The sequence below is a fragment of the Accipiter gentilis genome, chromosome 1 (genome assembly GCF_929443795.1).
Source record: "Accipiter gentilis chromosome 1, bAccGen1.1, whole genome shotgun sequence".
In the NCBI taxonomy this organism is placed as follows: Eukaryota; Metazoa; Chordata; class Aves; order Accipitriformes; family Accipitridae; genus Astur; species Astur gentilis.
In genome coordinates, this window is record NC_064880.1 from 13,726,655 (window position 1) to 13,748,654 (window position 22,000).

General features: G+C 51.6%; 1 protein-coding gene across 1 annotated transcript; it reads right to left on the bottom strand.

Moving 5' to 3' along the window:
• Positions 1-3,795: 3,795 nt before the first annotated feature.
• On the bottom strand, positions 3,796-16,765 carry ASB18 (ankyrin repeat and SOCS box containing 18). Its single transcript, XM_049816812.1, has 6 exons — positions 16,601-16,765; positions 15,398-15,668; positions 14,146-14,413; positions 5,639-6,137; positions 4,866-4,979; positions 3,796-3,981 (listed from the first exon to the last, which is right to left on the bottom strand). Exons 1-6 carry the CDS (start codon positions 16,763-16,765, stop codon positions 3,796-3,798), a joined length of 1,503 nt encoding a protein of 500 aa, XP_049672769.1.
• Between the last annotated feature and the right edge of the window lie 5,235 nt (positions 16,766-22,000).

The following is a 22,000-nucleotide window of genomic DNA, read 5'->3' on the forward strand; positions in this document are numbered from 1 at the left end:
AAAGAAAGAAAGAAAAAGAAAGAAAGAAAGAAAGAAAGAAATTTGGCTTCGGTAATCACAGTTCATAGCCGGAAATTCGTTCGGATGAGGGGAGATAAGCTTCCCCCCCTCCCCTTTTAAATTGATATGTATTTAAATAACCGGAGTCCAAATATTTTAAGAGCACTAAAGGAGACCTTGATAAAACGCATCGGTACGGAGAGATTATCTCTAGCACCGGAAAACCACCCGCACACACACACGCTCTCGTTCACGGCTTTTCTCGGAATATAGTTGAGAAATCCGCCAGTTTAAAAATCCCGAATAAAAGTCTAAAATATTCCCAGGTCAGAGGGGCACCGTCTCATTAAAACCAGCGCGGTCCTGAAACTGCACTGCAGACATTAAAGTGCAGTATTTTTCAATTAGAGCTGACGAATTCAATCAAAATTCCATAGATTAGGATGAAATGAGGCATGGGTCATTTACAGGGGAATTTAATTGCAGAGCCATTAGACAAATAGTATATTTGCCATTCTCACATTATCCATCATTTTAGACATCAATAGAAGGAACAGCATCTTTACTAATACAGCAGCACTTCCCAATCTCTGCCTGTAAACACTCCCTTTCCCCACAGCTCCTGATTATATCTGATTTCATTTAAAGCCATGGGGGATTATAAATGTTCCTGCAATCAGGTTCATTAGGACTTCAAAAATCTCATTTCTGATTTGTATTGCTTTGCGGATCACCCGCCTCAGCGCAGCCTGCGCGATGCCTCTCTCGGCTTTAAAAAAAAAGAAAAATAATAAAATATCAAATGCTATTTCATTACGACTTCGGGGCTTCATTATCACCCCGATGAGCCCCTTTTCAGCCACCGAGAAGGTTACGGGGAGCACGCCCGGCTTCCCACCGGGACCCCCTCCAGCACCCCTCCTTTCACCCCGCAGCCGCCCCGGAGGGGCCCGATCCTGCCCGCGGCAGCGGCTTCGCAGGGACCCCGGAGTGGGCAAACACCCGAAGGGTCGGCAAAGCCTTTTTTGGGGGGTGGGGTGGGTGCTCTCCTTAATTCTCCCCAGCTGTTTAACCAGCTCCTTGCAAACAGAGACGTGTGTGCATCAGGGCGGGTAATTCTTATTATTTGGAAATTATTTTTGCAGCCGCTGCCGGCCGGGACCATCGGCTGTTTATTGCTGCAGGGTGGAAAACCGAGACGGACCAGCCCCCGCCACAAGAAAAAAAACAGGCGAGGAGCGAAGGTCTCTGACATTTTTTCCTTAATAGCAGCGTAATATTAACCGCCTTTCACAAAAGACGCGCATCCAGATAGACTTAAAAAAAAAAGACCAACCAAAAAAACCCCACAAACCACTACGCCAACAGAAAAGCCTTCATTTCACCCAAATGTATGGTGTGCGCAGCTCTGTGTTAGCTGCCTCAGTAATTTAATTGGAATGAAACGTGAAAAATGTGTCATTTTTTGAAGAATTTATGCATCGCTTCCTGGAAATCTCATTGTCTTAACTAGCAGCCTACTGTGTTCTGTTTAGCAGGCATAATCGCATTTTTATGTGTCTCCGTATTATAAGTTAATGTGACCTCTCGTCTTTAGCTGCTGGAAAAAAAAATAATAAAAATGATCCTTTCCCATAACATCTGCATTAAAAAAAAAGGCGACGGCAGGAGAGAAAGAAAAAAAAAATATATCTCTCTTCCCAAAATCTCCTTTGCCAGCCCGCCAAAGTTACCAGCCCAAGCGGGCGAGCCCGCAGCATCACCCCGCCCCGAGCCCCGCCCGCTGCGCTCCCACCGCCGCCGGCAGAACGGCCTAAACCGCGGGGGGGGACCCCCCCAAAACGCCCGAAAGTAATTTTTTTAACGTTTTTTCCCTTCTTTTCTTTGGGTTTCGCTGTCGGCCCGCTCCCCCGCCTCCCGCCCGCCGCGGCCGGCTCCCCCCGCCGTGCCCACGGCGCCCCCTGCTGGCCGCGGGGCGCCGCGCAGCCAGCGCGCGGGGCGGCAACCCACGCGTGTCCGCGGCGGTTCCCCTCCTCCTGCGCCCTTTCAGCCTTCCCCGACCGCCCCCCAGCCGCCTTTCTTTCCCCCCACCCCCCGCCCCCCTAGCCCTACGGCGATGTTCCCCAGCACAGACCAGATATTTTTTTTATTTTATTTTTTTTTTTATTCTCCCTTTGATGTGCCTCTTTGATGTGCTTTTGGGTTTGGGTTTTTGCCCCAGCGGTAGCTGCGGGATGGGGAGCCGAGGTCACGGGTGTGGGGGGGAAGGATGTGATCACCTGGCGGGACTCTATCGCCATGCAAACTTGCCCCATACAGATGTAAAACATGCCATTCTTCTCAGTCGGGGGACCGCACAAAAGATGAAAGACTCATCAGAAGCACCAAAATTTAGATTTGGCTGGTTCAAACGCACCGTGACCCAGCCAGGACTCATTTTCCCTAAATCCCCTTCAATTGCCCGCCCCCCCCCCCCCCCCCCCCCTGACCACTGAAACGAACCATGAAGTAAACCAGCCACTAAAGTCACGAGCTGCCGGGACTCAAGGTGTGGCGGAGATTTGGCGTGGCTCTTTGCCGTGGGGCGTTCCTGTGTGGGACAGGTCTCAGACGGGGGACACAGGGGTTGATGAGGAGCCTGGCAATGCCCTTGCACATCTGTACACATCTTAAAGGGCAAGGGAAGGTGGGGAAGCAGCAGGTGGAAGCTGGGGGCGGGGGAGTGGGATTTATTTTCCCTCCCCATTTCCACACAACTTGCTCCACGGGCACCGGCTCTGGGAGCCAGAGGTGCTGCCAGGCACCCTGCGCACATTGGCTGTCTAACCCACAATAGTGTTGGGTGCGGGTGCAAAGTCCAGTCAAACGTGCAAAAAGGCTGATTTATTTACTTACATATTTTTAACTAGCAAGCGTAATTAAGCAGTGGAGCAATTTGGCGAGCGCCGTGGCAGAGCTGCTAACATGAGGACAGCTGTTCTTCCAAGGGGCACGTGCGCACGCTCGCTTTGGTTCCACAGAAATTAATTTGGGGAGCCTGAGGGTCTGGGAAAACAGATCCTTGCTCCTCCTGGTACCTTTTGCCAAGTCATTGTGTGAAATGAAAGCCCAAATTCCTTCACTTTGGGCTGCCACAGGGCTTTCCAGCCCCTCCGTGTGCTGGATGGGCGCGGGAGGTGCTGGTACATCCCTTGGAGCGTGAGGAGCTGGGAGAAATAGGGGCTGTGCCACCCCCCGCCTCTGGTCCTGCGTGGAGTAACCAGCTCTTTCTTGGTGGCATCAACATCAAAAAATAGATTTTTTGGTCTATTTTAAAGACTATATTAATGCCACTGGGTATTGCATCCTGCTAACAGCTTCCACGCTGCACCTCTCGTCCCAGTTCTGCTTGTGCCACTCACAGGGGAGATTTATCCAAGGGGATTTGATGCCCACGTGGGCTGATTTTAGTCATCTGCCATGCATGCTTGCCTTTGCACACCTGAGGAGCCCCGCTGCTTCGCACAGATCCTTTATAATGAGTATTATTCATATCTGCAGCATGCTCGTAACAGCTACTAATCATTTTATTACTCTTTATAATCTATTTAAAGCACAATTAGAAAAAAATCTATACAAAGTTACAGCCGAAAGCACATTTTAGTTACATTATAAATCCCTGAAAAACAACCATCTATCACGAAAACCGGCTCTCCTCCGCTTGGCTGACAGAAATGGATGCTGCTGCGCTACACCGAGGGATGACGAAGTAAGGGAGGGCTGGACGGCAGACCTCGGCCGGCTCCTCTCGGCCCTTCAAAGCACGACTCCTTCGGGTTCCAGCAGCAGGTAATTGTGCAGAGGCTTGGGCACAGGCAGCAAGGGGATAAGGCAATGGCATTTGCTGCCAAACTTTTTCCGAATGGCAGAGCGGCATAAATGTTGCAGGCACCGGACTGTGCCCACCAGCCGGAAAAAGGACTCGTAGAATAGCTGGTGCTGCTGCAAAGAGAGAGGGGGAGAGAAAAAAACAAGAGCATCAGTTGGCTTGATTTTTTTGCCTGATTAAGCCAAACAAGCCAAGAGGTACTTTTGAGATGAAGAGCTAAGGGGAGGAGGTAGGAAACCCAGCGACGATGTTTGCCCGTGGGTTAGGGCTCCGTGCACTGACACGGATCCTGCAAGCCTTAAAGGCTGGGTGAGGAATTCTCCTGTGGAAGCACACGTGAAGAAACCCAGCCTCACCGCAGGCACTGTTTGGGGAGGATGATTTCATGCCCACCGGCAGCAGCATCCCTGCAGAAAGCCTTAGAGCTGACGCAGAAGACACCCGCTTGTTTCTGAGATGGGGAAACAAAGCAGGATAGGTCTGTGAAGCCTCAGCCTTTCCCTAGCTTGGAATTAAAAAAAAAAAATCACTTCTCAATCCCCTAGAACATGCTGAAGAGGTTTCTTTGCATTTCAGCAGCTGGCCCCCCCTCGCAGCCAAGCTAACCAAAGACCTGCGGGGGTAAGGCAGCAATCTGAGATCATTCAAGAGCAGGCTGCCCTTACCTGTTGCACATCTGGGGACAAGCTTTTTAAAACCAAAATTAGTGGTGTGGGCTCCTGCCAGGCAGTGGTCTGGCTCCAGGGTCACTTCCAAATGCTGGGATTGTATTTTATTGCAGGCCAGGGGCAGGAATGGGGGTTTTGGTGTTGATGAAGCTAAAGGGATGCAAAAAGCTGCTGTGATGAATTGGGTGTGCGGTGGTGCTCGGAGGACCGTTCCTTTTTTTTTCCCTCCCCACCCAAGTGAAGTTTGGGTGGGGAAAAACACCTCTCGGTAGGTAAAACCCCCTCCTCAGGGCTCGGCCATCCCTGCCAAAGCACCAGCGCCATCTCACCTGAAACACCTCCTCCGGCACGGCCTCGGCCCACTTCTCGGAGACGGAGATTTGAGAGTAGGAGTTGAAGAGGACTTCGATGATCTCCGGTACGGCTGCGCAGGATTTCAGTACCTAGTCGTGGGCAATGGGGAGGGTGTTCAGACAGAGATGGATGTCCCAGAGGGGCAGAGCATCCACGCGCTGCAGCCACGGCTTGTCCCACCCCACCACGGTCCAGGCTGGGATAGTCCCATGTCGATATAAGGCAGGCGTAGGGTTTGTCCTGGCCTGCCTTGGAGATACTTCTCCATCTGTGAAGCAGTGGGAAGACCTGCCTCGCTGTGGCACTTCTTCCTCTGGATGCGGCCCTTGCTTCTTATTTACATTTTTGGCTTGTGTGTGATAATCCAGGATAATATTTTCTTTATTGTTTGATGTAAAATCAATGAAACGCAGAGCCATAAGGCAGCTGCACTGACGGCTGATGTACCAAGCCTGTCTCTGAGATCCCCAGGCGGGAAACTTGCCAGACCCCCCTGCCCATGCTGGCTCCATCCTACCCTTCACCCTGCCTGCTTTTCCCCACTGCCACAACACAGGTGTTTTCGTTTCCATCATTCCCAGCAGCATCGCCAACCCCGATGCCACGGTCCCCTCTCCCTTCCCGGATCTGGAAGCTCTTCCAAATTCTCCCCCCCCCTCCCTGGCTTTTTATTTCCCAAAGCACCCCTACCCCAATTGCAAAATCCTGGGTGCCAGGGGATATACGGGAGCGGTTTTGGGGTTGGTACCTTGACGAAGGCGGGGGGCCATATCTTCTGGGAGCCGTGGTTGAGCAGCAGCTGGACGGTGAGGTGGGGCCGCAGCTCCTTCTTGAAAGCGGCGTTCTGCAGCACGCAGCCGAGGGGGGAGACGCCGTCGTAGTCGATGGCGTTGACGTCAGCCCCGCACCGCAGGAGGAAGCGCGCCAGGCCGGCGTTGGCGGCACCGCACGCCTTATGCAAGGGGCTCCTCCGCATCTCATCCCGGGCATCAATGTCGGCGCCGTGGGCAGCCAGCAGCCGGCAAAGCTGCAGGCAGCCCTCACCGGCGCCCGGTGCCTGCCCGCAGAGGACGCCGAGGGCCGTGTCCTCCTGCGCGCTGCGCGCGTCGACGCGTGCCCCGTGCCGCAGGTAGAGGCGGGCATGGTCGCAGAGGCAGTGCTTGGCCGCCACGTGGAGCGCCGTCTCCTCCCCATCCTCGCTGGGCAGGTTGACGATGGCCCCGTGTCTCAGCAGGAGCTTGGCGCATCTGCAAAGAGATGGGGAAGCTGGGGGGCTGCACCGCCCAGGTGGGTTTTGGGGGGCATGGGCTGGAGTGGGAGCTGTGAGGGACGATGAGGTCGGAAGCGGTGTGGGGTGAGGATGAGGGTCATGCTGGAGCTGGGCTCCCACAGGGGTTGTGGCACACGAGGATTTTGGGAGGGAGCAGCAGAGGCTGGGGAGGGTGACCCTGTGCCCTGGTGCCTGCTGCAGTGGTGGTAATGGTGGTTTGGGCAATGTCTCCCTCTTGCCCTTGACCAGCATCATTCATGAACGGTCATCCCTGACCATCCTTGGCTATCTTGACCAGCATCATTCATGAATGGTCATCCCCGACCATCCTTGACTACATTGACCATCCTTGACCCACCAGGGTCCCACCATCCTAGACCCACCATGGAACAGTGATCCTTGTCCCAGCTGTGCCAGTGGTCGAGCAGCGCCGGGAGTGGTGCCCGCAGTTAGCCATGCCAGCTAGGTCAGTCCTGGCCAGTGAAGGATGCATCCAGTCACGATGAGGACACATAGGGTGATGGGCCCCTTTGTGCCATCAATCCGTCCATTGCAGTTTCATGTCCCGGCATGGGTGCAGCCTTGGGGTGCTATGGAGATGATCTATACAGTCCCACCCCTTGGCTGACATCCACAGAGCTTCTCAGCTGAAAACATCTTAAACCGCTGCCTCCATCTTAATCTGTGCTGGGACCAGGCTGACATGGAGCGAAATACTCGATAAAGGCTCTGTGCAGCAGAAGTGAGTTTGTGAGTTTGCTTTCGTATAAAAATGGATTCTCCTTCTCCCGCTAAGGGACCTAAACACCTGTTTGGGGTTCCTGCCCCAGAGAGGACTAAAGGATTGTGTTTTCTGCCCATCCTGAAAAGAAAGATCTTTGCAGGTGGTGTAAGCCTGCAGAAATGAGTTTTGCTGGCTTGTTTGGCACCCGGTGATGATGGAGCAGCAGCAACCTGCAGTTCCCAGGAGGAAAAGATCAAGGTAAGCAATCCTCCCCATCCTCAGTCGCTACTTGTACCTCTCTTTACCTCTAACATCACCATGTGTGGTTGCAAAGAGGCATCATGGCTGCTGCAAAGTGGGGACACTGGTTCCCATCAGAGCTTTCCGCCTGCATCCTTCTGACAACAGACGGGGATTAAAGATGCCTGGTATGCCCCAATGTGTTTTGGTGTTTTTTTTCCCTTTGGCATTTGTGAGTAAATGGATGTGATCAGCCAGTCTAAGTGAATCAAAGTGACTGCTCCATCTCCTGCCGGGAGCCACTGGGGCTGGTGCGGCTCAATGTCACCGCCCGGGCAGGGCTGTCGGCAGGCGGGTTAGCGTGTGGGGCCGAGCTCACCGCTGTGGCACTGAGGAGTTATTTTTTGGAGGGGGGCCAGACCCACAAGCGAGACCTTGAAAATGTGGCCAGCTTGTGTTTCCCAAGAGTTGCTGCCAGGGAGGTGGGAAGAGCGGTCCTTCAGGAAGCCTCAGCAGTGGTTGACTGGAGTCCAGGGAGGTCTATCAACCTTTAACCCCCCCCCCCCCTCACCTGTTTAATTTTCCTCTAATACACTTTTCTTTTAGCTCAGGTGTCACCCAGAGCCCTCAGTAGGATTCTGGGCCAATACAGAAGCAAAATGAGGGGGAGCTGTGGAGGAGCAGAGCCCTAGCTTAATCCCTCCAGCAGGAGGGATGGGGAGGAAGAAGAGCCCTGGGGAGGAAGGATGGTGCCAGGGCATTGCTCATTTTGCCTGGCCCAGATGAATGCTAACACATGTGGGGATGATAATAATAATAATAATAATAATAATAATGCTACTTGAATCCTTCTGGACCTGCAGCATCACGTCCCCAAGGTTTGATAGGAGCTGTTGAGACATTCCCTGTCCTTGGTGGTGCAGGATCTGCAAATGCCTCCTTGGGCTGCTATCAAGCCTCAGTTTGCCAGGAAAGATCCTGCGGGGCCTGTGGGGACAGGGTGTTTCTGCAGCCCTTGCAGGTGTAATGCTCCCAGACCATGCTGGACCTCCCTGGAGGCATCTGGTGTGGATGGTGTCTCCTGGGGATGCAGTTGTGGGTGAGCAGATTGAGTGTGTGCCCCCAAAGCCCCAGATCCTTACTTTACAATTCCCTTTTTACTCTAAAACGTTCTGAATCCCTTTCTCAAGCAATGGCTTATCTCGCTGAGTGTGTTTTGGTGCTTGCTGTCTGCTGCTGGTCGGTAAAACTTTGTTGGAGGGGGTCTGTTGCTGGAGGAAATCACACCACAACTTGGTCACGTTCACTGGTCTTGTCCGACCTGACAGCAGGGAATTTGTAGCCCTAATTATAATAACTCTCTCGGGAGCTCTCTGGGTTAGCTTAATCCTAATGTCACAGGTAGCTCTGGCACCCTAAAATAACGTATTTGGGGCAAACCAAGGGATGGTTCTGTGGGGGAAAAATGGAAAAAAAATGTATTTTTGGCTTGGTTGCTAAATATGCAGCAGCCTAGTCCAAGAGAAAAATCCCCTTTTGTTCTTTTTTTTAATAGATCACGCTTAAAACTTCTCTGTTCTTTCCCAGGCGAGGAGGTGGCTGTGCCGTGAGACCCTGAGCACAAGCACTGCACCAGTTTTGGCAAGCACTGTGTATCGAGAGCACGCAGGCTGAAGATTTACATCTGCAAGGGCAAGACAGAGGGAATGTTCCCCTGCCCTTAATTTCCAGGTAAAGGATGGTACATCATGGGTTGCCTGGCGAGGCCAAGAGCTGAGCCCAGCCCCTCCAGCCCAGCATCCTCGCTCTGCTACGGGGTTTTCCCTTACTGATAGCAGGATGGGATTTCAATACAGGGAGTTCCTGTATTCCTCTTGGCCTCCTGCTAGACATCCCAAATTTTCTTCTAGAGATACCAGAGTGGAAATGCCATCCCTCCCAGATGCTATTTTGCTGAAGGGTTATTCTTTTTTCTTATCAAGTTCTTGTTGGAAGAAACCCAAGTTGGTTTATATTGAATTTCCCCCCTGGATAGTCCTCCCTTGGCAAAGAGGGAACATTAGTGAGAGGCTATAAATAAGGGGTGATCTCCTCCAGTTAATGGAAATGGCAGGCCCCCACGAGGAGTACGTGCCTCCTGTTTGAATGTATGGGGCATCAGCAGGTGCTGGGTAGATGCCGTTCATGTTTGCTGGCTATACGTTCTTATTTTAGCCTCTCATCTCTGCCGATGAACTCATATGCTCTAACACTTTGCCAGCATTTCTGGCTTCTTGGTTTTTTTTATTAACACCCTGTTGCGCACCATCAGATTAGACTAAAATCCCATTAAATGAGGCGCAGCGATCGCTTGCTGCTTTTTGAGGGCTCCTCTCCAATTTTCTGGGAATATTGCAAGAAGCCGCAGGTTTAGTTCAGCAGAAATTCAGACACAGCATGGCAAAGCAAGCCAGTTTCTTTTCCACCCAGCTAGGTACCATCGACCTGGCCGAGCAGCTCACCTGCAGCAGCGATACCCCTGGAGCAAGCCCTCAAAGAGCCACTCTTGTGCACAGCTATGCCTCGTTTTGCCTAGTTTAAACTCGCTTCCAAACCCTTCCTAACTCATTTGCGGGTGATGGGTAACACACCTGAATGTCTCCTTGCTTGGGCAAGTAATTTGTTAGGTTAAAGTTGCACTAATTTGTGACAACCGGTGTTAGTACTACAGGTTTGCCTTGTGCTGGGGTCCTGGCTCAAATAAATGGGATAAAATGGTTTGGGTTTTGTTTTCCTTCTTCACCCATCAATAGAGTCGGGGCAGACGTCGGTGCTGCATTGGGCAGGACATGCCCATCACCTTCCCCTTCCCTCTTACTGCCAGGATGGTTCCTGCTGGCCACAGCTCCCAGCATCCCAGAGGGATGCTGCTCAATTTGGGATGAAAAATGCCCAGGCTAGGAATGCGGGATTTAGCTTGAAATGGGATGCGATGAATAACCAGCAGGAGGAGCAGGAGGTTGGGGCAGCGGAGGCTGGAGGAAAATTCCTGTCTCAAAAATCCACTCAGGCCCTTGGTTTTCTTAAGGAAAAATCCCGTTTGGATTTTTTTTTCCCCTTCCCTGGGGTTGGAGTGAGGCTTGGTTGTTTTTCAAGGCATCCGAGTGCCCACTTCCCAATCTGTCTGTGATTTATTGCAGGATTGATCCCACTCGGAAAAACAGCCTTCCCCAAGCCTGGCTGTGAATGCAAGGATTATTCTTATTAATTCCCTAAAAGAAGGAGAAAGGAAGCCTGTCTTTCTTTACAAGATAAAACTCTTTTTGGGCACCGCAAGCCCACTGGTGAACTGCAGCAATGCCGGTGCCGAGGGCTGGTTGAAGGCAGGGCTGGCCGTGCCGGCATGGGGACCACTTCGCTGCCGCGGGGCAAACGCCAGCCCACGGGCATCGGTCTCTGCACCGTCTCTTTGCCAAAGCTTTGTGAGCTGTGGGTACTCGTCTGTATGAGCCCTCATTTTGTCACACCAACTTGGGGAGGAGCTTCTCCAAAAAGCAGGGCCAGGCCTCGGGTTGCACTCAATGTCTGCTTTTGGGCTCTTTATTTCTTGCCCAGGACTCATTAAGGAGCTGATCTTCCCCAGCGGGGGGACGAGTTTCCAAAACGATGGCTCCAAATGCTCCGAGCTTTGCATTTTAGCAACGCTAAATGGAGCAGAGGATGAGGTTTGGCACTAGATGATGCTAAACGCTGGCTTTTAAAAATCTGTGATCTTTTTTTATTTGTAGGAATGCTTATTTCCCACATCCAAAAGGGCAGAGTGTCCGGACCGATGCTGGAATAGCCGGAGGGTGCCATGGGGCTGGGTCCACCACCAGCAGGTTAGCGCCCATCTCCCTGTCATTTGGGACCCTTGCCATCTTGATTGCATTGCCTTTCTAGGTACCTGTCTTCCTGCTTGGCTCCTGTTTTCTGCTAAGTCCTCCCATGATGAGCTATCTTCATCTCACATCCCCTAAGCTAAACCCGTCCTGTCTCCCTGAGCTGGCCGCTCTTGCGCTCGCTCCCTATCGTTTCTTGCACGGACACTCACTGTCCTCCTGCATTGACTCATCCCACCATTTATCTCTCATCCCTCTGAGCTGGAGGCTCGGAGCCAGAACGTAACTCTGGTTTCAGCTCCCAAAGTGGAGAGAAAGCTTGAAGAAGTGAATGTAACAGCATCGCACAGCCATAAGCCCAAGTTGCACGGAGGTAGGAGTGACATCTTCTTTTCTCATCCCTTGGTTTGACTAAGCCCTCTTCCCTATGTGGAAGGCTGGAGAAGGCAAGCCCTGGGGGATTTCTCTCCAGGTAGGCTCTCCCTGGTTGCACGGGAAACCTGGGATCTTCAGAGAGCTTTTTCTGACTCGCAGATCTGAAGGAGGACTCTACAAATGTGGTAGCATTCACCATCCCTTCTGCTACAGGTACCATGATGGGAGGCGGGAGCTACATCCCGCATCCCTGCAATGCGCCTTCCCACCACCCCATGCCTGCTCTTCCCCCTGGCACTGCTGGGAGAGTTGAGACTCTTCCTCTCCCCCTCAATTATTTTAATTTTATTTTTTTTCGGGGTGCCAATAAAGGCAGACTCCTTTAATCATCCCGGTTTTAAGAGGGAAACGGGAGAGCGCCAGGGAGAGAGTGCAGTGAATTTAGAGACTCATCTTACCCCACCATGTTAATTATCTCCGCTGTAAAAAAGAGGTCAAGGAGAGGAACTCTACTAAATAGGCCGACGTTGGCATGAACAGCTCCTAAAGTGAAGAAGGTAAGACTGAACTTTACTGGAACTTTTTTTTTTTCCATCTCTTCAAAAAGCTCCTAGATTAAAGCTCTGATATCCTTTTTGTTGAAATCTCATGGATTCTGAAGCTCAAATGGCTGGAAGGAAGCCCAGATAATTTTTTTTTATCCCAGTCACTGAGAGGCTCAAAGGTTTTAAGTCCTGCCCCCATGGTGAATTGCCGAGTATATGGGAATACAGAAGAACCTGGCACATAGGTGTTCTGGCCATTGTTATCGAGAGGGAGAAAAATAAAATAGCTCTCTATGTAGGTCAATGACCTGCTCTTTATTGTCAGTAAAAAATTAAGGATGACCTAAAATCTACTACTCAATAAAAAAAATAAAAAAATAAAAAAAAAAAGGCAAGGTAAAGTAGTCTCCCCCTAATCAAAGAGGAAATGTTTGTGTTACCTAAAGCTTGACCTCTTCAGTCTCTAACTTTAGCAAAGTCTTTGCGATTGAAAAGCAGTGGTCGAAACCTCAAAACCTGTCTGAAATGTCTATTAATTTTTGATCTTTCAAGGGAGTTGGCTTAGTTATTGTAGAAGCCCCCGTAGCGCTGGGTAGCGTAGTTAAGGGTCTCTCAGCATTTCCATTATAAAGCCCCAATATTCAAGGGCTTATAACTCAGCTGTTTCCACGTTGCGTCTGTCTGATCCTCGCGCCGCCGTTTGCTGGCTCACCTGCCATCCCCCTCCGTCCTTCTGGGGGAAATAACATGTAAATCCATGACAAAGGCTTATTTTTAATATATATATATATATATATATATATAATTTTTTTTCCCCCCACACTAGGAAGCACCTGGCCAAAAATGTGACACCTGGACCTCTTAGGGCCATGGGGTCTCCTCCATGCACCGAGCTGGTTTCTGTGCCCCATCTCAACGGGGGGAAAGTGAGTTGGTGAAGCCTAAAATACCCCCTTGGGGCTGTTAGGATATCTTGGGGTTTGGAGACAGAAGACATTAAGGTAAAAAGGGCACACAGGTGAAGGAATTAAAACCAGCTCCTTATTAGTGATGAGGGCTGCTTGTAGCATCCTCCCTTACACATCCCACTTCCCCCAACCCTTATTGCACCAAGGATGCGTTTGGTTAATCCCTACATTTTTGGCTGAGCCAAAATTTGATTGATATCTTATTTTTTGGCTGTCTTGGAGAGACTCTAACTTATAAGCCAGGCTCAAGATATTTACATCTGCAAACCTTTTCCTCTCTGGCTGCTTTGCTTTTGCAGAACTCTTTCCCTGACACCTGGCCCATGATACATTGGTTCCATAGTGGGAACCTTGCCTTCACCACCTACTTCTAGTTAAGCCTGCTGCCTGCTTAAAGGGGAGAGGATTGAAGCTGGAGTGGGTTTTCACTGAAGCTGGCAGGCAATGAAATTTGCTACAGCCCTAAGTAGTTTTGTCAGGCTATCAAGGGGCCAAGCTCTTTATGGAAAAAAAAAAATCCCGATTCCCTGGGTCTAATGATTCAGGCACTTAAAATCCTACTGAGGCATACATACGTGCATGAAAAGCTTATTTTTTCAAGGCAATGTTTATGCCCATCTCTGTGTGATGCTGATGCTGACCCAGGCTGAGAAGGGAGCAGATGCACGTGGCCGAGCCTTAGCCCCGACTATAAACCGAGGTAGACCCATACATGGCTTGTGCGAGGCGAGGAGATGGGAGGATTGCTCCCATCCTGCAGACCCCATCCCACATTCCTTAAGCCCTGGGGCTGAGATTTGAGGAGGAGTGGGTATCCTGATTGGCACTGACCACCCTCATGGGTGGGGTCAGCATGGGGCTGAGGAGGTTGGGGTGACCCATGTACCCCATGACTGGACCCATCCTGAGCATCTCTCAGGGGAAAAGCGTGCTGGACCTGGGATGTGGGACACAGTGATTTTTTAGAGAGAAATCATCAGAGAAGAGGAGGAAGAAAAAGTGTGCGGAGCTGGGCTGGGCTGTTGCTGTTCATGGGAAGGAGACCCGGGCCGTGCAATGTGATTGGCACCAAAAAGTCCCTTTTTGGCTCTGCTGAACTTGCTGCAGCAGCTGATGCAGCCGGGAAATGTGGGAGCATATGGGAAACCTTGCCAGGGACCGTGGCATCTCTTTTGCACCCCCCCAGAAGCAAAAGCAGCGGGGTCTGCGTGCTGGGTACACAGAGCAAGGTTGCAAGTGGGGAGGATGCTGATAGGGGGGACCCTCTCCTTACCCCAAGGAGTCTTGCATGGTGCAGAGGTGCAGTGGGGCCAGACCCTCGTCGCTCCGCAGGTTGGGGTCAGCCTTGTGCTCCAGCAGCAGCTCGACGCAGTCGGTGTGCCCCCCCAGGCAGGCTTCGTGCAGGGGCCCCTGTCCCCCCAGCGCCAGGTTGGGGTCGGCCCGTCGGCGGAGGAGATGGCGCAGGCAGGCGGCGTGACCCCGGCGGGCGACGAGGCGCAGCGGGGTGGTCAGCTCCCGCTTGTACTCCAGCGACCACAGCCCTGTGGGGTGGAGGGAGCGGGGCTGATGCCCAGGGCTGACCTGCTGGGTTCCCCTGCCCCCCACCCCCCCGCCAGCCTTGTGAATAAAGAGGATCAAGATGTTGCTTTTTCTATTTTTCTTTTAGCTCCCTGGCAGCTTTAGAGGGATTCAAAGAGCCCGGTTATGGTTTGGTGGCTGCTCTGAGGGCAGTTGGCAAGAGGGGAAGAAAAATTCCCCTGGCACGTGTGCATCCAGGAGCCGGATTTCATATGCTATGAGCTGGGTAAACCAATACCCTGCCCGCAGCCAGCTGTGCAGGGTCCCCTGTGTGCAAGACCTTGCTGGCAAGAGCTAAAAGGCCGCTCACCTGCACCCAGGGGAGGAAAAACTGTCTTTCCTGGGACTGTGCTGGGCCTGAAGGCACCCGAGCTGGGTGGGAGGGTGGTGGGAGGGTGATGCAGGGCTGGGCATGGGATGCATTGGGTTTGGGCTCAGCTGGAGCACGGGATTGCATTTCCCAGCAGCTCTGGGACCTCCCGGACCATCAGTAGATGCACAAAGCCCGGTGAGCATCTGGGACCGTGGGGAGCATGTGGGGTTGGGAGGCGCCAGGTATCACTACCTTGGGAGCGTCTTCTTTCTCCCAGGTAGGCCCAGGCTGCTCTTTCTGACCCCTGCACGGGCAATTTGGGCTGCGAGTCCCCTTGCAAACATGCCTAAGCCACGGAGCACCCCATCCCCACCTGAAGAAATCACGTGGACACAAGCTTCTAACACTTCCCTGCCCCTCTGGTGGGTTAGTATGTGCAGAAGAGAAGAAAATAATTCAAGAAAGTGCTGAATATTTATGGATAGGGCTGCAGGACGCAGTCAGCTAACCAGAAACCAGCCACCTCAGGAGCAGGCTCTATAAAAACAGCCTAATGCACTGCACCTCTCCTGTTTAGGGTTAGTAAAAACCTGTTGTTTTAATTTTTCTGGATTGGCCTTTAAAGGAAAAGTACCTGAGAGTCCAAAAGAGGCTTGGCTTTTCACCTGCCACTCCAGCTCATTTTTACTGATCTCAAAAACCAGGTTGACATCTTGATAGTATCGGTCAGTCAGGACCTCGAGGCTTCTCAGGTCTCCCGTGACCAGGGCTGTGTAATACTTGGTGGCGGGAATGTGAGCCGTTAGAGGATGCTCCGAATCCAATTTGGGGGAAATCTGTAGCTTTTCTGTTACGGGTCCCGGTAACTCGCCCATTCCACTGCTTCCCGTGTGTGTAGGTCCTAGCTGGGAGGATAGACGGGCTTTTATAGTTCATTGTTTCCATCCTCCTGGGCTCATTGTCTAATTATAATCCAGTTAAGGCTCTATTGTTGTTGTATTTATAACTCCGGTGGGGTCAGATGATAACGGGCATGAGATACAATGAGGGTCAAATGGTCACAGGGCTGTGTTGTGGCAGCACCTCTTGGATTAAATTGCCGGTTTAAGTCCAGGCAGCAGCTTGAGACGTGAGTGTTTAGGCTGGGAGGAAAACAGTGCCTAGTGTTTAGAGGGGGGAAAAAAAAAAAAGAAATTTAGTCAGCTCCTATGTGCCCAACCTCATTGTTGTGGTTTAACCTCATTTGTGTGCTCTGAGAAAGTGTTTTTTTTTCTCTGCCTAACACTGTTGTTGTTTTTTTCTTTAAGGCACTCATACCTGTTTCCAGTCTTGTGGTTGCTATACAGAAAAATCTGGGCATCACATTAGCGGTCAACACGACCCAGGCCGGCACACTGCCGTGTCCCTGCAGGGATGCAAAGCACTTGGCAAAAGCCAGAGAGGTACAAATCCTCCCAGGGCTTTGGCAGGGGCTTAATGCCTTGTATAGGAGAGAGAAAAGGCCCAGCCTCTGTTGCCATTTAAGCACAGGGACGGATGCCAGCCAAGTGTCCCTGGCTCCCGCTGCCCCAGGGCTCGTGGCTCCTTTCCTCAAGGTCACGGGAGAAGTCCGTGGCGGGGACGAGAATAGACCTTGGCATCTCGTGACTTGGAGGCTCTGGGCAACACAACTCCCTCCCCCCCCCCCCCCCTCAGGGAATGAACACGATCAAAAGGGGATCTCAGGAAGACGTTAAACTCTATCAAAGCAACCAGATGTGGAGGGACTGCTGAAACGCTTTGTGGTTCCCTCTGTGTGGAGTCAACCTGGAAGAAATGTTTGGGACCTTCTCCATACCCCCCTGCAAGCGGGGACCTTGCAGGGCTCCTGCAGGTGACCATGAGCATCCTTGTGCCAAGCCCGGGGCGACCCATCCACCACTGCAAGGGTCGTCGGAGGTTTCTTCGGGGGTTTCCTCAGCAGGGCTGTGGTGACATCCAGCTGCCTGGCCCCGGAGACCATGGGAAGAGCACAGAGACACATAAAAATCAATGTGTCCATCCAGGATGGGGTCACGCTGAGCTGGGGGGGGGGCTGACTTGGGGGTCTTGTGTAAATTAATGCCTTGTGTGAAGGACCCCTCTGCCTTGGGGTCCTTGTTCACTCACAGCTGCAGTGGGAACTAATTTGAGGTCAACCTCTGTGGTCTCTCCCATTTTCTTTCTCCCTCTGAACTGAAGGCTGGCCTTCTCACCTGGCTGTCTGTCCACAACTGCTTGGTTGGTTTGAACCTCCAGATCCCCTCATCTTTCTCTTTTTTACCACTTGCTGCTATTCTGCTACCTCCAGCCTTTCTGTGCCCCTTCACCCTCCTGTTATCAACTGAACCACCTCCTCAAAGCCTTGCTTTGGTATGAAAAATAGCCTTGTTATACCTTGGGGACCCTCAGCAGGTGCAGAAGAAGGCTTGGAGACCCAGGGAGTGGCACAGACTGGGATCGTTTTCCTCAGGGACTTGTCCTGGGTCATGTTTCTGCAGCCCTGGCTCGCTTTCCCTCTCTGCTCATTAGCAACCCTGTAATATTTCCACAGCGGCGTGGAGGAAGCTTGCCTTCACGTGCCAAGGGGATCGCCCTCCCGCGGCACGCACCACCTCCCATGCTGGCAGCTGGGTATATTTAGCAAAGAGTCTAGACCTTCCTGGTCAGACGTGGGCTAATTTTGCAAGGGATGTGTGTGTGTGTGTGTGTGTGTGTGTGTGTGTGTGTCTGGCATCAACCTGCTGTTGAGAGTGTGTTGAAATACCCTGTGACCCCTTCTTGTGAGCCTTTTAATCAGTGTCTATTTGTATATAACACTTCTTGGGTCACGGTAGTGACAGGATTAACAACATCACTGACGGAGGGAGTTAAAAATAGCCAGGGCCAGCAAGAGTAGAAAGAAAAAGTCCTCTTGTAGCTGAGTGGCACATATAAACCCAGAAGCCTGAGCTCCTGCCCGCCAAGTCAAGTGCTTTTTCCACCGATGAGTGGAAAGTGATGTCAGGATGAAATGCTATTTCTGTGTTTTTAAGTGGAACACTGCTGTACAGGCGGGAGTGATTTACTGCAGAGAGGAGCTGGCAGCCAGGACACCTGCGGAGCATCCTGGGGCTGGCCAGGAGAGGGGGAGAAGTCCCTGGTTAAGTTTCAAAGGAGAATGGGGGTTTTCAACTGCTTATAAACTACTTGTTGCCCTTGGGCAGCTATTTTGGGTGGTGGAGTAAGGCTGGCACCCTGCAGCCCTACCCTCTCCTCTGCCACTGCCGTGCTGCATGGCCTTGGGCGCATCACCTGTCCTCCCAGCATCCCGGTCCCCATGCGGTGAGACCCTGAGGAGCTGAGGGCTTGATCCTGCAACAAATTGAGCCTGGGATCCTCCTTATATGTCCTTACTTCAGTAGAGATGTTCCCACACAGAATCAGGCCCCAAACATTGGCGAGGATGAGCACTTCATTAACAGTAGCCTCGCACTCATTAATTTCTAACACGGGGGTAGCATCTTAACCTTCTTCCTGCATGCGACTGTTTGCAGAGTACACCTCATTTAACAAAACATTAAGCATTTTACTTCCTCAGATCAAGTGTATCTATTAATAATGACTTAAATTGTCTGCACCGGCTTCACATTATGAGGAAAACTCATTCCTGGCACATGAAAGAGCACGATACACAGAAGCAAAATGACTTCAGCATGAGCTTGTTCCCCAAGTTAAGCTGCTGCATAACAACTTAGTCCTCACACCGGGGAGATTTCAGCCCGTAATAACTTGCCCTGCTGGCTGAAAAAAACCATGAGACTGCCTTAAAAAATCCAGCGAGTCCAGATGTGCCTGCGCTGAGAGCTCCTGGCATCGCCACTGTGATTTACAGCTGCCCTCCGGCAGTGGGAAATGGCATTTTTTTTTTTTTCCCAGGGAAATTTCCAGCGCGGCGAGGGAGCCCGAAGGCTGGCAGCCCACGGCACTGCCTCCTCCAGCTGCTCTCAAGTGCAAATTGCAATGCGCGACCGATTTAAAGCTCGTACCCCCTCTCACCCCCCCCCAGAATAATTAAAATGAGCTGGCTGAGTGGCGGAGCTCCCTGTGATGGCTGTGTCCCCCACCCCTGGTACCCCACGGTTGTGGGGAGGGGATGCTGAGCATCCTGTGGGCAGGCAGGATGGTGAGGCCACCACGCCACGAGATAAACCATCAGTTGCCCAAGCCTACCTTGGAGGGACGGCAGCGTGAGGGCGTCTCTCCCAGGTGATGCTTGCTTGTCCCCCCTGGGACACCATCCCCAGCCAGGCACCGTGGGCTGGGAGGTTTAATCTCCTCTCTCAGAGCCAGGTGCCACCTTGCAAACAGCCAACCTGCCACTGAAATGTCCCCACGTTTATATTTTCAGTGCTTTCCCCCCCACCCCCCTTCCCGGGTCCATGTGACAGCGCTGCTCAGTTATGTGGCTGGTGGCTGAGCGAGGGGGTCAGACCGCAGGATTGACGCCCACGAAGACGCACGTCTTTGTGCTGGGGGGGGTGTCACGCTTTGCAACCCCCCCAAAAAAAACTTTTGCAGATGCAATCGCATGAGCTGAGCCGGCTGAGCTGCTGGACCAGTTCTCCTTTAAAAACTGCCACCCGGTGAAATATAAACTCATCCCAAGGCTGCATTGATTTTGTCCAGTTTTTATTGGAAATTAGATAATATTTAAATAGTGCCGAAACATTTCCCTTTAACAGCTCTATATAATATGAAAAGGTATTCTGTGCTATGCTGGTTTATAGTGGCCCTTCTTTGTCAAACATAAATAATTCAATTCAATTAAAAAAAAACCCCTTTCCAGTTCTCATAACTGTGCAGTGCTTGCTTCCCGCCCCCCCCCCCCCTTTTTTTCCACCAATTACAGGAATAAAATAACTATAGCTCTTAGCCTAACTAAAAATACTAGCCAGGCCCCCCCTCCCCCCAAAGAATTGCAGCTGTGTTAATTATCCCCTGGGAATTCAATCCTGGTGTGCATCCTCTTTTAAAGGCAAGGGGAGCCCTACCAATTATTTAACCCCTCAGTAATGCGCTCATGAAATGTCACCCCGAATGTCAGCCTGGAAAACCATCTCAGACTGACCCTCCATCACACGGTCCCCTTACAGTACAAGGCTGGGTGATGGCATTTGCTAATTAGTAGCTCGCTCCTCATCTCCAGCAGCAAGGAGACAGGGTTATTTTTACCAATCACCCCTGAGGTTGCTGGTTTGTGGGCTGTAATGTTGTGGTTTGGGGTTTTTTTCCCCCCATTTTACCCTAAAATATTAGAGCCCCTTTGGCAAAGGAAGGCACTGGACTGCGGTGCCTCTGCTGCTCTGGGCTGCAAAAGGCTCTTGGTGAGTGGCTGGCACGAAGCTTTCAGCTCGGTCTGCCTTAGATTTGGGGATGTTGGGGACTCGAGTTCCTCCCTGCATTTTTTTTTTTTTTTTTCTCTTGTTACCCCTTTCTCTTAGAAGGCATATGGCAAAGCCGTAATTTCTGGGTAGTGATGGTTTGCGGGTTGTACCCAAGAGGGTTTAACTCAGGGTGCAAGGGCTGGTCCCTCCCTGCATGAAAGCTGGTTTTGCTGCATAACACCTCTTTGTTAATGCTCACCTCAAACTTTGATGCCCCAAGGCTGCAATCTAAGCACCTGCCCACCTATGGTGGCTATAAAGACCACCAGCCCTGCTGTGGTTACCCCTGGGAGGACTTAGGAGTGAAGAAGCAGGCAGTGATAAAGGAGATGCTGGAAACCTGCACAACAAACCTTCTTCTGAAAAGCAGGGATAGTTTTCTTTTGTGAAGGTTGTGTGCAATGGGAATGGGCAGGAGAGCAGCTGTCCTATGGGACTCACCCGGGAGATGCCACCAATCTTGATACCAGCTCTTGGAACACAAACCCAAGAGGCATCTCTCAAGTGCTCAGAAAAAAAAAATTGTTCCTGCCATTAAAGTTTCAAAACTGCTGGGTTCAGCAGGGGATTGGCTGTTTAATGGCACCGGAGCATTGTTTTCGTTTTCAGTTTGCCTGGGTCTGCTGAAAAAATGAAGAGGAAAGGACACAAGTGAAATAACATTGTCCTATATAAAAGGTGGGATGGAAGGACAGAGCAAATATCTTGTTTGACCAAAGTGGCTCATAGAGCAGCACAAGGTGTCAATGGCTCTGCGCACCCCAAAAAAATGCTGCTGGGGTCATGCAGGCATTTTTGTTGGTGAGCTGAGGCAGGGGAAGGTTTAGCAACCCCACAGCATGGGTTTGCTCTCAGTTTAGCCAGTGCTGCAGTCGATGCTCTCCCACGGCTGCCGGCGCAGAGGGGTGCAAGATGGGTGACCCCCTCCCCACTTGCCAGGTGCCCTGTGGCCAGTGGGTCCCACCATGGCATCCCTGGGCGGGGGGGGGGGGGGGGCAGGGCTGTGGTCCCAGGGAGGAGGAGTAAAGGGAGGGAAGAAGGTGGAAGGGATTAGAGGCTCCTTGTAGGGTCCGTAATGCAGGACCCCCTCCTGGGATGGGAGACACCAGGAGTGTGATGTGCCACGTGTCAACACCACTGCTTGCAGGCTGACCACCTAAAAAGGGACTTAACAAATGATTATAGGGTGAGGAGCCAGTGCTGGGTACCTCAGGACTCAAGCCCCAGTCCCTTTCCCCAAACTCATAAAAACTGAAGCAGATTCACCCCATTCCCTAGCTGGATCTCCACCAGGAGCATCGCTGCCATCCAACAAGCTTTTCTTTGCCAAAATGCTACGGGATGTAGAAACAGAGGAGCTGGATGGCACCACGAGCTTCAACAAGCCCTTCACTCGCTTTTGTGCCATGCTGTTTTGCTCCTGAGAAAAATTAGCTTTTGACACCTGAAAGTGTAACGTAGTTGTGGAAAGGAGGTATTTATGGATCGGAAGATGTGTTTCCCAAGTGCACCCTAACTAGAAAGTTATGGAGATAATTGCTTGCCCTCTGGGATGCAGAAGAACAAACTCCACTATCCCTCATTGGCCATATCCATTTCTGGGGGATTGATTTATTCCTTACCAGTGGACACATCTGAACTTTGCTTGTCAGCATTAATTAGTGGGGACTCGGCCCGATTCATTACAGCTATGACCTCTCCTTGGCGCAGCTGCACTTTAACGAGAGAGCCATCTGGTTTGCCTGCTCAGCTCTGCCTTCATTCCTGCCGCCCCTTCCCATCACTTGCGGAGC